This window comes from Impatiens glandulifera, chromosome 9, assembly GCF_907164915.1.
Source record: "Impatiens glandulifera chromosome 9, dImpGla2.1, whole genome shotgun sequence".
NCBI classification, from domain to species: domain Eukaryota; kingdom Viridiplantae; phylum Streptophyta; class Magnoliopsida; order Ericales; family Balsaminaceae; genus Impatiens; species Impatiens glandulifera.
In genome coordinates this window covers 33,090,490-33,110,229 of record NC_061870.1, presented here as the reverse complement: position 1 = coordinate 33,110,229, position 19,740 = coordinate 33,090,490, and the positions used below count along the sequence as shown (strand labels likewise).

At 37.0% G+C, this 19,740-nt stretch overlaps 2 protein-coding genes across 2 annotated transcripts; both read left to right on the top strand.

Moving 5' to 3' along the window:
- Positions 1-2,832: 2,832 nt before the first annotated feature.
- On the top strand, positions 2,833-16,613 carry LOC124916645. The gene is made up of 2 exons (XM_047457389.1): positions 2,833-3,569; positions 16,485-16,613. Exons 1-2 carry the CDS (start codon positions 2,868-2,870, stop codon positions 16,611-16,613), a joined length of 831 nt encoding a protein of 276 aa, XP_047313345.1. The 5' UTR covers positions 2,833-2,867.
- A 1,559-nt stretch (positions 16,614-18,172) lies between these two features.
- Positions 18,173-19,282, top strand: LOC124916294 (rust resistance kinase Lr10-like). Its single transcript, XM_047457019.1, has one exon. It carries the CDS (start codon positions 18,173-18,175, stop codon positions 19,280-19,282), a length of 1,110 nt encoding a protein of 369 aa, XP_047312975.1.
- Positions 19,283-19,740: the final 458 nt, after the last annotated feature.

The window sequence follows — 19,740 nt, the reverse complement described above, 5'->3', positions numbered from 1 at the left end:
ATAATATTATATATATATATATATATATATATATATATATATATATATATATATATATATATATATATATATATATATATATATATATATATATATATATATATATATATATATATATATATATATATATATATATATATATATATACATATGCATTTTAAATTGACAAAAAGTAGTTTTAATAATTATTATCGAAGGTAATTTTTTTTAATGGGAGAAAGCAAGAGAATATTTACAAATAATATTTCCAATATTCTTTTGGGAAATTTGTCGAGATGACCCTGCAAAGGATTAAAATGAGTTAGTGACCCACACATAATTTTAAATTCGCTGGTGACCACTTCATATTTTTTTACGAAATTATCCCTGTCACGGGACGCAACCGGATGTCCGGTGAAAAGTCCACAATCGCGAGACGCAATCGACATTTTTTTTTTGAAAAAATTTACGACTCGCGAATGCTGGTTGCGTCTCGTGATTGTGGAATTTTCACAGGGCATTCGATTACGTCTCGCGATAGAGACAATTTCGTCAAAAAAATATGAAGTGGTCACCAGCGCATTTAAAATTATGCGCTGGTTACCCGCTCATTTACCCTAAGGGTCATTTCGTCAAATTTTCCCTATTCTTCTTGCTACCATCTATTGAATTTGTATAAATTATTTATTATTTGATAAAAATAAATATTTTTTTATTTATAATGTGAACCTTAAAAGAATTTTGATTCTCTTGTGATGCAGACCAACTCGGGAGCCAAAGAAAGATTGGATCATACAACTAGTATGGACAAACATTTTTGTCTCTTATTCGAGATCACGTGGGAAAACCAATTCGTGTCATTACACACAATTTTAGAAGTCACTCCTTTGCGACAACGAAGGTAATGTCCATCCCATATGCAATCTGCTCTGTCATCGATAACCAATGACAAAAAGTAATTTTTGAATTAGATATTAAATGGGTCGTATCACATATTCTCGACTCTTCAATTGGATATGTAAGCATGAGGGCCTTACAGATGTCATTGGACTTTTTTTTTTATCAAATCATTCAAGATAATAAATATTTATTACACTGTCGTCAATCTTTCAAACTTCACTTACGCAATGCCAACGAACTCGCAAATTAGATAGCATACTATTGTCGAGATTATTTTTTCATTGTCATTTTTCTTTGGTTTACCGCACCTTTAAATGATTAAAATAAATTACATTTTGATCTCTCCCTTTTGAGAGGACAAAGGGTTTGAGGGTTTGGTAACAGGAGATTCAGCCGCTCAATCCCGTTCTCACTCAAAAGAGTCCTATCAAATAAACACAAATTCATATTTAGGTAACAACTAGAAATATTTTCAAAATCATATATCAATTGGTCATTTTTAGTTGTTGATGCATGTAACAAATTTTGGCTAAATTAGTTCTGAAAGTAAATGGCAAAAATAGAATATAAAACCAAACACTACTCCCCTCTCAGTCTCCAATTGGTCCCATTTTCATTGTAGGGGCAAAACTTGACATGATTATTATACATTAAATTATTTCGTGAAACCAATTAAAAAGAAATGTTAGTGTAAGTGAAAATGTTCAGATCAAACTTTAGACTTTCGAGAGCATGTAAGGAACGTCGGAACGATCAGTGCAACTTAAAAACTCCTCAAATAGCCAAACAGGAGGGGTCATCCATTTTTTTTAAAAAAAATAGAAAATAATTTACATTATTGAAACGCGTTTTGTTTTTATAAATTTGGTTCAATTCGGTGTTTGGTTACACGTAAGATAGGGTATCGGTGCTATCTCTCACGTGTAGCCGAAGTCTTTACTTAAACCCTTAACCATAATTGCGTCTGACTGTTAATATTTTTCATTATTTAATTCAGTTCGAGAAATTTGACGAAATGACCCTAAAAAGAGGAGTAAATGAGCCGGTGATCAACGCATAAGCTGCTGACCACTTTATACTTTTTTGACGAAATTACCCCTGATCACCGGCTCATTTACCCTTATTACGAGGATCATTTCGTCAAATTTCCCAACATGTCTATAAGTTCATCCCATCCCAAAATATTAGATATTTCTATAAGATTTTTTTATTATTTAAAATATATAATCATACAATTATCGAGGATAGAAAAATAAAATAATTAAAATTGCTAAGTCCATGTAACGTACGGGATCTGAAAATAAAAACCTGAAGAAAAGCACACAAATAAAATTAGAAATTAAGATTTAGGTCCAAACTGATATTATTTTAACACTTTGTCGTAAAGATGGCAATTTGAAACCGCTATGAGAAAATCGAACCGAATTGTCTTGTTTGGGACGGTTTTCCCCAAAATCGAACGGAAATGAAACAAGAATGATATTTGTGTCCCTCACCCCGCCCCGCCTCGATCTCACCCGAACACTATAAATATAATTAAAATATTTATTTATAATAATATAAATTTTTAATATATTATAATATATATTATATTAAAAAATTTAATTATATAATTTTATTTTTATTTTTAAATATTTTATTAACGATGTCCTACCAAAATTTTTTAAACGAAGAAAACCAAACCGAATATGGCGGGAATGATATTAAAAACATTCTCGAAAATAAAAATAGTAGAAAATAAATACATCCCGACTCTCGAGTCCAGTTACCCTCCCACTTCCGATAGAGGAGCTCAAGCTTCTTATTAATTAAAAAAATCTAAGCAAAGCATTTTTGCCTTTGTCCTTGTATTGCACATTAGTTGCCAAGTTTGATTCCAACTTTTAGCCTAGTTGACCATGGCATTGACCTGGTTGACTAGACATTTTTGGAAGAAGAAAATTCAAGTTTGGAGGCTGGGTGTATCATGATTTCGTGGGAAGCCAAAAATGAAGGTTTCAATTGCAATAATCTTGAGCTCTTCTTCAGTACTGATCATCATCATCATCGAACTGATCTCTGCTGGTTCAGCAGCAGGCAAGCAAAACGAAATAGTTAACATCTACCAGCGGTGCGAACAATTCTCTTGCGGCAACATAAGCTTCCCCTTCCCCTTCTCAAACTCCGACACCTTCGGCACTACCGGTCAGTACAGCTGCGGCCTTCCTCTATTCAAGATCTACTGCGATCAGTCCGACTTGCCCAAGGTCGAATTGTCTGGCAACCTCTATGAAATCAAGGACATCTTCACCGACCCTGACAGGCTCCTAACCGTCTTCGATCAACGCTTCACCGAGAGCGTTGAATCGGGATCATGCAATGACATCAGAAATTTAAGTATACCGCTTGGGGGGACCCACACTGGGCTCACCTTCGCCAGCGGAGTCGTCAATCTAACCATCTTTGAATGTCCACTCAGGACCGCCGTCGATGGAATTGCGGGGAGTTTCAAATGCAATGAGGGAAGTTGGGCTTATGTATGGAATTCGACGCAACTTGGACCGGCGGTACCTAAAACGCCAGACGGTTGCCAACATGCGTTTTTTCCTGTTTCTGGTGCGAGCTTGCCTAAGATTAGATTTGGCGGCAATCAATCGACATGGCTTTCGAGTGTTTTGAGGGAGGGGTTTGTGCTGCAATGGCAGAATCTGCCGGAATGGGGAAATTTGATGAAATGGCCCCCATAACAGGGGAAATTCCAAAAAGGGCCCCCGCCCACTAAAGTTGGCAAAAAGGGCCCTTTCGCCCTGCGAAATGTCGGAAATACCCCTTCCGCGCCATTTCTTACGCTCAAAGACGCGAATTACCAATCTCGCGATTCATCTAAATCGCGGTGATTAACTCACGCGATTTAGATGAATCGCGAGATTGGTAATTCGCGTTTTTAAATGTACGCGATTTACCATGCACGCGATTTAATCTAAATCGCGGTGATGAACTCACGCGATTCAGATTAAATCGCGTCCATGGTAAATCGCGTCTTTAGTCTTATATATAATTTTCACGCCCTAATTTTAAACAAAACCTCCCCGATTCTCCCTCCCACTCCGACTGCGGCCGACATCCATCAAGATCATCGTTCCTCAACATCAGCGTTCCTCAACATCATTGTTCCTCAACATCATCGTTCCTCAACATCATCGGGATCCTTCCAACATCATCGTTCTTCAACATCATCAGGTCAGTTTAGGGCTTAGGGTTTAGACTTAGGTTTTGATGTATATTTACCGTTTATATTCATGTATATGGATGTATTTAGGGTTAAAGGTTTGTTTTTGATGTATATTATGCCGTTTCCTATGTATATCGAAGTTTTTGGGTTTAGGGTTAGGTTTTGATGTATATTTACCGTTTATATTCATGGATATTGGTGTATTTAGGGGTAAAGGTTTGGTTTTGATGTATATTATGCCGTTTCCTATGTATATCGAAGTATTTGGGTTTAGGGTTAGGTTTCGATGTATATTCTGCCATTTATATGGATGTATTTAGGTTTAGGGTTTGGTTTTGATGTATATTATGCTGTTTATAATGGATATTGATGTATTTAGGTTTATGGTTAGGTTTTGATGTATATTTTGCCATTTATATTGATAGATATTATAGTATTTATGTTTAGGGTTAGGTTTCGATGTATATTCTGCCATTCATATTCATGGATATTGTTGTATTTAGGGTTTAAGGTTTGGTTTTCCTATATATACTGATTGATTGTTGATTTTCAATTACATGAATATTGTATGGTTAGCTATTGATGTATATTCTGCTGTTTATAATGATGGATATTGTAGTATTTAGATCAGGAGCTGCCGTGTGGTTTTCTCAGTTCGTTCAACAAAATGGTATGTATTAAAATGGATTTTAATAAAATTGTTTTCTCAGTTCGTTCAACTCTTTTTTTTTTATAATATGCAGGCAACAAACACTGTTATGACCTTATGTCCCAATCAATTATCACCTGAAAATAATGTATGTTCTATTCTCTCTACTATGTCCATATTAACTAGTTTTGTATGTAATAACCATTATATTATTGTTTTACACAGTTGTTGATAGTTGAATTTGCTCGCACTTTTGGTGCAAGGGTGTCTCCGAAGTGGAGAGAAGATGTAACTCATGTTATTGCTTACACTGATCCCAATGGTGCATGCGGCCGAACTCAAAAAGTATTGAAGGCAATTCTGAACGGGAAATGGGTCCTTACTATTGATTGTGAGTCTCTGTTAACAAGATTATTTTCATACATATGTCTGTTAAATTAGATTAAAAATTATTTTCATACACATTTGTTTAGGGATAAAATCATCATTGGAAACAGAAAACTGTGTTGATGAGGAACCTTATGAGGTTAAACATGATAATCATGGAGCCCAAGGTGGTCCTAGAAAAGGCAGACTTCTGTTGTTGAATAATGTGAGTTTGGTATTATTCCTCCTATCTGTACTTTTTCTTTTTTTGCATGATAACTGAAATTATCTTCTTTGTTGGTTTTTCAGCGTTCGAAACTGTTCGACGGTTACATTTTTATATTTGTAGGGAATTTCAACACACTTTACAAACAGGATCTCATTGAGTTAATAGTTGCTGGAGGTGGTACTATTAAAGAATCGGATAATCCAGATTATCCATTTGCTGAGCCAAGGGATGCGAAAACTATAATAGTATACTTCGAGATAGACAGCAGGTATCGATCAATTGAAGAAAAGGATTTTGATGTTCTCCCCGACAATTGGCTTTTTGAGACAGCGGCTGCTTTGTCAAGCATATTGGATGAACATGTTGTTCCTCATACAAAGTTGCTTCAATCTGTTGCTGCTTGTGATTTGCAGCATTTGCTTACTTAATTTGGAGTTGTTTAGACTTACTGTTCTTCTTCTATTTATGGCTTATTTTTGATACTTATGATATTTATGGTTTATAACAATACTTAATTTTGATATTTATGATTTATGGTGGTTTATATTACTGAATATTCTTCTATTTATGCTTTATTACTTATGTTAACAATATCATAACTTATCCTCATAACTCACGTGTATTGTGTATAATCAAACAACAAGGAACAATGTTGTTATTCACGCATATTCACCACATAACTCAAACAACAAGGAACAAGGAACAATGTTGCTATTCACGTGTTTCATCTAAAACGCGTGAATAAACTCACGCGTTTTAGATGAAACGCGTGAATGCATTTCACATTAAAACGCGTGAGTTTATTCACGTGTTTTAGATGAAACACGTGAATGCATTTCACAATAAAACGCGTGAGTTTATTCACGTGTTTTAGATGAAACACGTGAATAACAATTCACGTCTTTCATCGTATATATTATTTTTGTGCCCTAATTTATAACAAAACCACGAATCCTTAATTTCCCCTTCTCTCTTCTCTCGCTTTCGCCACTCCGACTCGACCCTCCCCTGAAGAACTCGACCACGAGCAGCAGCAGCGGACGACTACGACGACACCACGATACCCTGAACAACCCGACCACGAGCAGCAGCAGCTTACCCACTACTCTTCGTTCTCGAAATGGGTATGTTTATGTAATATTTAAAATGCTATTCAAATTAAGTAAGGGTAATTTGTGGATGATTGAAATGAATTGTTTATCAATTACTAAGAGAGTAAGAGAGATGAAAGATTCAGATAGAAGAAATGAATTGAATTGAAAGGAAGAATAATATCTGAAATTGTTTATCATCAAACCCTAACCTGTACTTCTATGGCTTGTTTCTTATATATTGAACCTTGGCTTATTTATTAACAATGATGATAAATTTTGAACTTGATAGAGTATAAAGCTGGGTATATATATGGTTTTGGTATAAACAGTCTTTACTCAATCATATTTCTCTTTCAGTTAGTTCATTTACACTTAACAATTGTTATATGTTATTATTTGTTAGTACTGATAGACTTGATTTCATTAGAGTCTTGTAAGAAACAAAGTTTGTTCAATTTGAATACTTATTTGAAGATGTTATTTAGTTGGTGTCTATTTACTTGTATGTGTTGTACCCTTGACTAAATTCTCAATTTACCTATCATCATCCTATGGTTAACACAATAATTATACTAAATTTGGAGGCTTTTAAAATCCAACTTAGAATAACTACTTTTTTGAATTCTTGTGATGTTGTTGAACTGTTTTCAATTGCAGCTCAAGTACATGTACTTCTTTACTTTGATGGAGAGTGGAAAACTACGGACGATCTTACTCATTTTTCTGCAAAGTCAAACAGCGGTATGATTGTTCCCCAAAATTCTACTTATGCCCAATTAGTTGATCAAATTTATTCTGCTACCGATGTTGACAAATCTAGATATGATTTATTGCTTCAAGCCAAGTATAATGCTCCTGGCATGATTGCCAAATTTTCTTATATAACTGATATAAAAAAAGATGTGGATGTGGAGTTCTTTTTACATGAAGCAGTTTCAGTCCACAACCGCACTCCATTGTGTGTATCCTTAGTAGAGAAGTCACTACCAACTCAAGAAAGTGTAGCTGTTCCAGAAATTGATGACCCCGACGTCTTCCCGATGCAGCGTGAGGTTTTCTTTGAAAATGACATTGAAGATGAACATTTGCGTCTGAATGTGGGGGATGATGCTGATGATGATTGGGTTCCTATTACCCAACCTAGTAGTTCTGATTGGGTTCCTAGTACCAATCCAAATCCAAGCGGTTCTTGGATTCCTAGTACACAACAAAACAATGTTGTTGTTCGTACTCAACCAAGCTGCAGTGAATGGGTTGCTAGTAGCATACCAAGTAGTGAAAATCCTTTACATGAGGCAGTAAGTACCGGAATCGGATTGGAAGTCGGTTCTTTGTTTGAGAATAAAAAAGAACTTCAGCTGAGGTTATATAAATATGCCATGACTAATCATTTTGAATTCAAAGTGTTGAAGTCAAAAAAAGAACTTTGGGTTGTGAAATGTTTGGATAAGAATTGCAAGTGGAGACTGCGTGCTGTCAGAGTAAATTCCTCGGAAATGTTTGAGATTCGTAAATTCGTAAAAGATCATACCTGTTCAATTGTGACGAGGCAAGAGAATCAAAGGCCAGCACCAGCATGGGTGTTTGGGGAATGCATGAAGAGCAAGTACATGGACCATCACCATGACCACATGCCCAAGAAAATAATGGAAGACATACAGACTACTTATGGAATAAAGTTGTCTTATAATAAGGCTTGGCGGTCTAGAGAAAAGGCCCTAATGGCGGTGCGAGGAACTGTAGAAGATTCTTACGGTAAATTGCCATCATACCTGTACATGTTGGAGAAGAACAATCCGGGTACCATAACAGACATCCAGACGGATGAGCACGGTCATTTCAGGTATATGTTCATGTCCTTAGGCTGCTCAATTAGGGGTTTCAAAAACTGTTGTCGTCCAGTATTGTGCGTCGATGCCAGTTTTCTTAAGCACAAGGTTGGAGGTCAGCTATTGGTGGCGATAGCATTAGATGCGAATGAACAACTCTATCCTGTTGCATTCGGCGTTGTTGATTCTGAAAATAACAACTCCTGGACTTATTTCATGCAAAAACTTAGAGATGCAATTGGATTGGTTGATGATCTCGTGTTTGTATCTGATAGACACCCAAGCATCGCCAATGCCTTGTGTGCTGTTTTTCCAGAAGCTGACCACGGTGCGTGCACATATCATATCAAGATGAATATTATGGCCAAATTCAAAACCGATCACTGCCACGCCGAGTTTGGTTTGGCTTCTCAAGCATACACAATCTTGAAGTTTAATCAGCATTTTGACAAGATCAATGCTAAGGACCCTCGTATTGCTATGTATTTGGCAGATATTGGGTTTGAGAGATGGAGTCGTGCATTTTTTCCGGGTAAACGATACAATCAAATGACAAGTAATTACGCTGAGAGCTTCAATAGTCAAAGTAGGGAAGCTAGAAAGTATCCCATATCAATCTTAGCTGATTATTTAAGATTCACATTACAAGATTGGTTTAACAGTCGAAGAGAAAAAGCTTCCAATCACAATGAACGTTTATCTTTTTATTATGAAAAGTTCTTACGTGATCAAGCTGAGAAGGCCAGATTATATAACGTTCATCCACTTAACCGTTTCGAGTTTTATGTCCATGACGGTGAATCTGATTATAAAGTTGACTTGAGAGGAATGAGTTGTAGTTGTAGGGTATTTGATGTATCTGGTCTTCCTTGCACTCATGCCCTGGCTGCTTCACGTACCCATAGATTGGATGCCTATGAGTTCTGCTCAAGGTTTACTTTAGATTATTTGCTATTGAATTTATCTAACTAACTTTATTTCTCACATGTTCAATTGTTATGTTTCAGGTATTACTCAAGTGAAATGTGGGTCAATGCTTACGCGGAAACAATATATCCAGTTTGTCATGAAGAGTATTGGGATATTCCAGAACATATCAAGCAACGAGTGTGCCTTAAACCACCTGTTAAGGTTAAGAAAGGGCGTCCTCAAACAAAGCGTAGGTCATCCCAAGGTGAAATTCGTAAGGTGCCGAGAAGATGTAGCTCATGTGGTGGTCAGGGTCACAACAGGGCAACATGCAAATCAGTAATGCCTGCACCCTCTACTGCAAGAGCTGCAAGAGCATCATCATCTCAGCCGCCATCATCTCAGCCACAAACATGAATATTGTCTGTGCAATTTTGAATATTGTCTGTGCAATTTTGAATATTGTATACTGATTATTGTTGTTGGTTTTCGAATATTGTATGCTGATTGAAATTTGTATACTGATATTTCCATACAGGTTGGCCATACAGTGAGTGACTCACGCATATTTGCACAATGCTAATTCACGTGTATTGTAATGTAATTCACGTGTATAATTCACGTGTATTGTAATGTAATTCACGTGTATTGTAATATTACAATACGCGTGAGTTATATTGTAATACACGTGAGTTATGAATCACGCGTAATACAATACACGTGAATTATATTACAACCACGTGAATTATATACAATACACGTGAATTATACACGTGAATTACATTACAATACACGTGAATTTTATGATACCTATTACAACCACGTTAAATATATAAACACGTGAATTCAGTGTTTACAAAACAATATACAACAATAATTCAGTGTTTACAAAACATGTTACAACAATAATTCAGTGTTTACAAAACAATATACAACAATAATTCATTGTTTACAACTTCATGGCTCTAAAATCTGGTGGTACAACCTGACTGCCCACTTTTCTCTATATACTTGCATATTCTTTGATATGCAATTTTCTAGGCCAAGTTTAGCAGTCAGGTACTCTAAATACATTAATACAAAAACGCCACAGTCCCCACTCCATTCTGCTTTTGGTACTTCAGGGTGTGGGATTCTATGAAATCTAAAAGTTTCATTTATCATGTTAGGATACCTGGCCATTTCAACTTCAGACATTGCTTTATGAAGGAAGGGCGGCAACATCTCACAAATGGCTTTCAAGTATTTTCCTAATTCTTCATCATTGAAAATTGTCTGATCGCAATCATAAACATCAATTCTCCATTCTTGCAATCGAATAACACACAGTACCCAGTGTAGGTTGTTGAGGTTGAGGGGGAAGTAAATAACATCAACACTGCTCCAACCGGGCATATGTTTATCTTCTCTACCCCAGTGGTAGTTGTAAAAGACGTCAGAGAAAGTATGGCCATGTGGTTTTTCTGGATCAACCGAGTCAGCAACAAAGTCGTTATAGTATGAAGTAACCAAAGGGCCAAACTGGCAATCTAAGATGGTGAAATGCTCCGGGTACGACTTAGGGTAGGCGACTGCTCTTGCTCTTAGCAGACAAATTGCTGCATTCATCTCCACATCAGTTAGCCACTTATTTAACCTCAGAATTGTAGTGAAGAACTTAAGGTCTCCAGCACCATCAGGGAGTTGAACGTCTTTAAATGTAGCCCCTTTCGCAAATTCTTTCCTGAACTCTTTCCTCAGTTGCTCATTACAAGTCGACATAGGATCCACAACAATCGTCTTCTTTCTTGGCCGAGGGACGACATAGGGACTAAGTACAGCTTTCGACGCCGTCCTCTTTCTCTTAAATAGGATGTGGGATGCATCTTCCAGTACCACCACATCCTCATCTATCCGCTTGTCCTCCTTCTTCTCTACCTTCTTCTGCACAACGAAATGATCGTCCACCTTCTTCTGCACCACCCTCTTACCCCTCTGCACCCCCTTCCTACCCCTCTGCACCCCCTTCCTACCCCTCTGCACCCCCTTCCTACCCCTCTTCACAACGAAATCATCGTCCACCTACAAAGAAATCATTGAATTAGGCAACAAAAGTCTTCAATTAGTCCAAATGCAAGAATTGCATACCTCATCTTCATTATCCTCCACCCTCTGCACCACCCTCCTACCCCTCTGCACCCCCTTCCTACCCCTCTTCACAACGAAATCCTCTTCCACCTCCTCTTCAACCTTCTCTTCAACCTTCTCTTCAACCTTCTCTTCAACATCATCTTCATTGTCTTCCACCTGCTTCTCCACCTGCTTCTCCACCTGCTCCTCCACCTGCTCCTCCACCTTCTCCTCCAAATTCCCAACATTCTCCATTTCCTACAAAAACCAGAAAAGCCCTTCAATTAGTCCAAAGGCAAGAAATAGGTAAAGTGCGCGAATTGCACCAAATGCATGAAATGCATACCTCAGTATTGTGACAACCAACTTCAACTGTCTTCTCAATTTCCAACAAAAGCCCATCCTACAAAAACCAGAAAAGCCCTTCAATTAGTCCAAAGGCAAGAAATAGGTAAAGTGCGCGAATTGCACCAAATGCATGAAATGCATACCTCAGTATTGTGACAACCAACTTCAACTGTCTTCTCCATTTCCAACAAAATCCCATCCTACAAAAACCAGAAAAGCCATTCAATTAGTCCAAAGGCAAGAAATAGGCAAAGTGCGCGAATTGCACCAAATGCATGAAATGCATACCTCAGTATTGTGTTCCCCATCTTCAACTATCTTCTCCATTTCCAACAAAATCCCATCCTACAAAAACCAGAAAAGCCATTCAATTAGTCCAAAGGCAAGAAATAGGCAAAGTGCGCGAATTGCACCAAATGCATGAAATGCATACCTCAGTATTGTGTTCCCCATCTTCAACTATCTTCTCCATTTCCAACAAAATCCCATCCTACAAAAACCAGAAAAGCCATTCAATTAGTCCAAAGGCAAGAAATAGGCAAAGTGCGCGAATTGCACCAAATGCATGAAATGCATACCTCAGTATTGTGTTCCCCATCTTCAACTATCTTCTCCATTTCCAACAAAATCCCATCCTACAAAAACCAGAAAAGCCATTCAATTAGTCCAAAGGCAAGAAATAGGCAAAGTGCGCGAATTGCACCAAATGCATGAAATGCATACCTCAGTATTGTGTTCCCCATCTTCAACTATCTTCTCCATTTCCAACAACAGCCCATCCTACAAAAACCAGAAAAGCCATTCAATTAGTCAAAAGGCAAGAAATAGGCAAAGTGCGCGAATTGCACCAAATGCATGAAATGCATACCTCAGTATTGTGTTCCCCATCTTCAACTATCTTCTCCATTTCCAACAAAAGCCCATCCTACAAAAACCAGAAAAGCCATTCAATTAGTCCAAAGGCAAGAAATAGGCAAAGTGCGCGAATTGCACCAAATGCATGAAATGCATACCTCGAAATTTTCTTCCACATCTTCAACTGTCTGCTCTTCATTTTCATTGTCCTCCCCCTCCCCAACAGTGTTCTTCTCCAAGAGACCAACAATGTCTTTTTCCTGTCCATCCTACAAAAACCAGAAAAGCCCTTCAATTAGTCCAAATGAAAGAATTAGGAAAAGTGCGCGAATTGCACCAAATGCAAGAAATGCATACCTCGAAATTTTTTTCACCATCTTCAACTGTCTGCTCTTCATTGCCATTGTCCTCCCCCTCCCCAACAGTGGTTTTCTCCAAGAGACCAACAATGTCTTTTTCCTGTCCATCCTACAATAAACAGAAAAGCCCTTCAATTAGTCCAAATGCAAGAATTAGGAAAAGTGCGCGAATTGCACCAAATGCAAGAAATGCATACCTCGAAATTTTTTTCACCATCTTCAACTGTCTGCTCTTCATTGCCATTGTCCTCCCCCTCCCCAACAGTGGTTTTCTCCAAGAGACCAACAATGTCTTTTTCCTGTCCATCCTACAATAAACAGAAAAGCCCTTCAATTAGTCCAAAGGCAAGAATTAGGAAAAGTGCGCGAATTGCACCAAATGCAAGAAATGCATACCTCAGTATTTTTAACACCATCTTCAACTGTCTTCTCTTCGTTTTCATTGTCCTCCTCAACAATTTTTTTCTCCACAAGCCCAACATTGTCTTCCTCCTGTCCATCCTACCATAAACAGAAAAGCCTTCAATAAGTCGAAATGCAAGAAATGCACCAATTATACAAATGCAAGGAAATGCAAGAAATACATACCTCAACTTCATTATCCTCCACAAGCCCAACATTGTCTTTCTCCAAAATCAGCACATCATTGTCTTCCTCTTGTCCATCCTACAATAAACAGAAAAGCCTGTGCAATTAGTCGAAATGCAAGAAATGCACCAATTATCCAAATTCAAGGAAATACAAGAAATACATACCTCAACTTCATTCTCCTCCACAAGCACAGCATTGTCTTTCTCCAAAATCACCACATCATTGTCCTCAGTGTTCACCACATCATTCTCCCCTTGCTGTAGTTGCTTTAACATCCCTTTAATGAGAATTATGTCATCTCTCATTTCGGTTTTGATGAGCCTTATTTCATTTCTCATTTCAGTTTTGAAGAGAGTCAGTTCCTTTCTCATTACAGTTTTGAATTCATTTAGCTCCTTCGAAAGTTGATCCAATCTACATCTATCGTGGGGAGTTGTTGCTGTTGGAGTTGGGGGAGAGGATTCTTCGTCTTCGTCTTCTTCTTCTTCTTCGTCTTTTCTACTCGTGGCGCTCTCGACTGAATAAGAGCTGCTGGTGCTGGTGCTGGGGGTAGGGTTGCGGGTTCTTCTTCTTGTGGAAGTTTTGGCTTTGGCTGGAGTAATTTGCCTTTTCTTCCTCATGACAGTTTTTTTATGAGGAACTCCATCGTCAATATCTCCAAATTTCCTCTTTCTGCAGTCAAGATCAAAAAAGACATCATAAACATTACCTCCCATATCTTCAAAGTCATCCCCAGCATATAAGATCTTCTCTTCTTCAGACAATTCCATTTGCTTAACAATCGTGCCTTGCAGGGCAGTTTGAAGATCAGAGGCAGTGCTCTTCCTCTTTGATTTGTACTGTATTATTCTTGGGCAGACAGGATCTTCAGTTTGAAGCGTCGTTTTAATTGCAAGATTGGGGACAAAAGTTTGGATCACCTCATAAGTCCACACTTGTAAGGCTAGTGCGAACCCATATACGGTATAAGAAACATCGACATCTTTTTCTTTGTCTTTGTTCTTCTTCTTCCCCGAGGCGGCATCCTTCTTCTGCAGATACAGCGTCCTGTAGCGATCAAGGTCTCTGCTCAAACCCTTCATGGTTGCTCTAAAGGCCACCTTTCCCCATGGAAAATTGAGGAAGGTGTCGATGTCATCGACCATGCTGAAGAGTTTCATATTTATTATCCTCCTCGGGTCAAGGGCAAAGAGATAATGGGAAACAAGGTATACCAGCCCCAATTTCCATGCATCTTCCCTATCAGAGCAGGACAGGAATTTTGAATGAAGGTCTGCTATTCTAATAAGTGGAATACGTTTAAAATATTTAAGAACCAAAGTTGGAGATTCTTCAACCTGGTTGAAAATTGTTTGCTCATTAGGGAATCTCCCAAAATTGAGACCTGTAACCAATGCAAACTCCCTCATCCCGAAGCAGAGCTCTTCTCCATTCACAAGGAACTTCATCTCCATAGAATTTGAGCTGGACTTCCTGAGGAGCATGTGGTGTATAATCATTCCTGAGAAACGCAGTAACGGGTGCCCTTTGAATAAGAATCTGAATTGGGTTTCCTCTACCCTTTCAGTTAGATTCATCTTGGCAAACTTGGCAGCAATATTTCCCATATTGGTTTTCCAGGATACCCTCCCAGCAAACTCGGGTATTGTAGTGGACTCCATCTACAAAACAAGGAAGAAGATGGGATCACCATGATAATTAGCAAAACAAAATAAGTATTTAATTAAATAGTAAGACCAACAACAAAAATGGAACAGAATAAATCATGACAGAAAATAGTTTGGTCCAGTTCAATCATAGCATCTAGTGTATAGATGCACATATATATTCCCGAGTCATCCACTCATCAAAAAGGATTTTACAATCAATGTATTCAATATAAGAACACTCATCTAGATTCAGCCTCCAATTAAACATATTAACACTTGATCAACTTTTAGAAATGCATTCAATCAAGGTAAAAGTGAAAGATATATTTGCTTCCTATAGCAAGTGCAATATGGTCCAAGAAAGTGAACATACAGTGTGGATCATTTATGGCTTTTGATTCAGCACGGCAAATTAGGAGCACGTGTTGACTAAATTTCTTAATATAACATCGAAACCTGTCTCATTGGCATTCTAATAAGGTGCAGTAAAGCAGCAAAAGTTAAACCCTAACCCTAAATACCATTTCTTCAGAAGCACATAACAAACACGAAACCTGTCTCATTGCCATTCTATTAAGGTGCAGTAAAGCAGCAAAAGTTAAACCCTAACCCTAAATACCATTTCTTCACAAGCACATAACAAAAACGGAAATGTCATTTCTTAAACGAGAAATGAATGAATAAGCGTGAAATGCATGCATGCAGAATAAGAACACTGATACAATACTCGTCATATACCCTAAAAGCATTTACACACATAAACGAAACCAGAACCAAACCCTAAACCCTAAATACATCAATATAAATCAATATAAACGGAATAATACACATCAACACCTAACCCTAACTATTAAGCCCTAAACTCACCGGAATATGTCAAAAAGACGGTGGAAAGACGATGATGTCGAATAGACGGTGGAAAGTCGAAGATGTTGGACGAGGAACGATGTTGAGGAACGATGATCTTGATCGATGTTGAAGGAAGTCGGCAGTTGAGAAGACGTGGTTTTGGAAGTCGGAGTGGGAGGGAGAATCGGGGTGGTTTTGATTTAAATTAGGGCCGAAATATTATATATACGACTAAAGACGCGATTTACCATGGACGCGATTTAATCTAAATCGCGTGAGTTCATCACCGCGATTTAGATTAAATCGCGTGCATGGTAAATCGCGTACATTTAAAAACGCGAATTACTAATCACGCGTTTCATCTAAATCGCGGTGATGAACTCACGCGATTTAGATGAATCGCGTGATTGGTAATTCGCGTCTTTGAGCGTAAGAAATGGCGCCGAAGGGGTATTTCCGACATTTCGCGGGGCAAAAGGGCCCTTTTTGCCAACTTTAGTAGGCGGGGGCCCTTTTTGGAATTTCCCCTGTTATGGGGGCCATTTCATCAAATTTCCCCCGGAATGCACCAAATGTATTACGGACTTTGGTGGACGCTGTGTATACGATGCAACTTCTTCTACAAATAATAATAATAATAATAATAATAATATAGCCTGCTTCTGTGACTATGGCCTCTGTGGGTGAGTTTCTTTTCCCTCTCTTAAATCATAACTCAATTCAAAATCATAATTTAAAATTTGAAGTCTTATTTAAAGAGAAAATTTCAATTTATTACAAGTCATTCATGATGGTTTATATCAAATCAATTATCTTCATTTCATATGATAATTAGACTTGTTATATATATGTTGTACTTACTTGCAGGACAAAACCAAAATCAAAATCAAATACATGGAAGCTCATTATCATTATCATTTGTAGGTATCCATCTCTTCTCTTCCTGTTTGCTTATTAAAAAAAAACATAAAAGATAAAACCAACGAGTTTTAGTATTAAGCCAAAACAAATATTTGTCTTAACTAACGAAATTGAAAAAAAATAAAAATCTCACACACGGAATAAATGAAATGAGTACAACAATAAAAAAAAAAACTAAACAACCGAACTACCAAGAAATCATGAGTTTTCATCTCGCATTAAAATCACAAAGATGGGTGACTTCATTATAATCGATGCTTCAATTTTGACATAAACTCCAATTTTGTTCATTCTTGGGTATTCGTCTCCAAGTACGAAGGAAGGAATTGCAATAAAAAATAATGTTTTTCTAAACTTTATCAACATCGCATCTCACCCTAGAAAATGTCCTTGAGTTTCATTCCGCCGAAACATGGTAAATAATAGACGCAAAACAACATTTGAACTCATTTGTATAGAATTGACTATCCTTCGCTTTTATAATTACAACTTCCTTCATATCCATTCACTCTTTAGGAAAGTTGGAGTGAGTCATGGACTTAACAAATCTACTCCACAAATCCAAGAAAAAATGGCAGCACTCGAGTAAATGACTCAAAGTTTCCTTATTGCCATCACATAAAGGACACTTTGAATCAGGGATGTTCATGAAATGTTTAAGCCTATCACAAGTAAGAAGTCTTTCCCAAAAAGCCGGCCACATAATGAATTGGTGCCTCGGAATAATCTTGTGAGACCAAACAACATGATCGAATGTCTCCTTTGTACCGAATAGTATCCCAAGCCAAACTTGCAACGAACTTTCCATCATGTTCAACCATCCAACAATGAGAATTCCTACAATTATTAAATTGTGAGGCTAGAATAGATTCTATGATTCTCATACCTTATGGGATTCAATTCAAAAGGGTATTCCATTTTCCATTTATGATCTCAACTTGACAATTCCGCCTTATTCGAGCTCTTTCAAACTGTTCCTTAAGAACAATTAGTTTATGCTCAAACCAAGAATCGTGCCAGAATCATCTCTCATTTATATTTTGAACATCATCCTAGCATTTTACTTTAGCTTTTTGTTCAAAATTTTTATATTACCCTGTATCTTAATATAATAATAGTTCAGTGATTTTTAAATAAAAGTTTATATTCTGCCTTTTTTTTAATTCTCCAAAACTATTTGTTTTGAATTTATTTTTTCTTACATTAACTCTATTTTTTTTTTTGCTCTATATCATTGTCTGTAACTGTAAGGTATTGCTGCTGGAAGCATATTGACAATAGTATTTTTTTTACTACTCAATACTAAGAGAAGGAAAGCTCTGGTAATGTGGTGTTCAGCCTATTTCGGAAGAAAGAAACAAGCAAAAGTAGAAGTTAAGAGAAAGGCAAAGGAGTTCATAAAGACATATCAATCCAGCGTATTGAGAAGCTACACTTACAACGATTTGAATAAAATGACCGACGGATTCAAAGAGAAACTGGGAAAGGGGGGCTTTGGAAGTGTATTCAAAGGCACACTTCGAGATGGAACACCAATTGCTGTAAAGATGTTGAAAAACTATGTAGGAGATCATGACCGTAGTGATTTCCTAAACGAAATAACCACCATCAGCATGATTCGCCATTTCAACATCATTCGTCTTCTGGGATTTTCTTGGGATGGATCGAATCAAGCTCTCGTGTATGAATTCATGCCTAACGGATCAATTGGGGACTTGTTAGGTGGGTCTATCGGTCCAATAAGACAAAGAAAGCTGCTTGAAATTGCAACTGGAGTTGCACATGGGATTGAGTATTTACACATTGGTTGTGATGTGAGGATCTTGCATCTAGACATAAAGCCTCAAAACATATTGTTGGATCACAACTTCAGTCCTAAGATATCTGATTTCGGCCTGGCCATGACTTATTCAAGAAATCGGAGTGCCATAACCATGCCAGGGGGTGCTAAAGGGACTATAGGTTACATTGCTCCAGAGGTATTCATGAGGAACTTTGGTAAGCCCTCTGACAAATCTGATGTTTACAGTTTTGGAATGTTGCTGCTAGAAATGGCAGGTGCAAAGGACCGACCACTCGATCTTCAACAACAAGAGGGTAGTTCTAGCAATGACTACTTTCCGAATTGGGTATATGAGAAACTACTTATCATGGAGAATCATAAAGAGAATTTTGTTGAGCTTGATGAGGAAGAGGATATGATGATTAGGAAGAAGATTGCAATGGTTGGATTATGGTGTATTCAAATAAATCCAAGGCATAGACCATCTATGACAAGGGTTGTAGAAATGTTATTGGCCGATATGGAAGCCATTGAAATGCCACCCAAACCCATATCATTCTTTTCTTCTGGGCAGCAACCGTTGGAGTATGAAATTACTTCTTTTCAGAGCGAAGACAGCTCTTTGCCTCTTACTGGTATTGAAAATAATTAGTAATGTTATTCGTGATATTAGTTTTAAGAGATCAAAATGACACACGTTCAATTCTATCGGAAAAGAGTGTTTTAAATTTAAGCAGGAACATGGAGAGTGTATATTAATTCTCTTAATTCTAAATAAAAAATAATTAGTCATGGAATCATGAATAAATTGACCAGAATACCAAATAGGAAGGAATGCATTAATTAGTCATTGATCTCTTAGGGAAATGAAAATAAGTTACCATGTTAATAATAAACTAATTAAAAGATAATTTTGTTTCCAATGTTATTTCTATTGTAAATAATTTTTGTTTCAGATGAATTATTTATTATTAATTATAATAAAGAATTTATAAAATAATATTAATAAAATCAAAATAATAATAATTTAGATGTTAAATAATATGATAAATTAAAAAAAAATATAATTCTAATAAATAATATTTAAATATCGTATAAAAAAAATTTTAG

Bases quoted from the DNA above. Each gene is read 5' to 3' on its own strand.
- LOC124916645 (XM_047457389.1), top strand. From the start codon at position 2,868: ATGAAGGTTTCAATTGCAATAATCTTGAGCTCTTCTTCAGTACTGATC. The intron at 3,570-16,484 runs CCGGAATGGGGA...ATCAAATTTCCC, and splicing joins TGCTGCAATGGCAGAATCTG to CCGGAATGCACCAAATGTAT.
- LOC124916294 (XM_047457019.1), top strand. From the start codon at position 18,173: ATGTGGTGTTCAGCCTATTTCGGAAGAAAGAAACAAGCAAAAGTAGAA.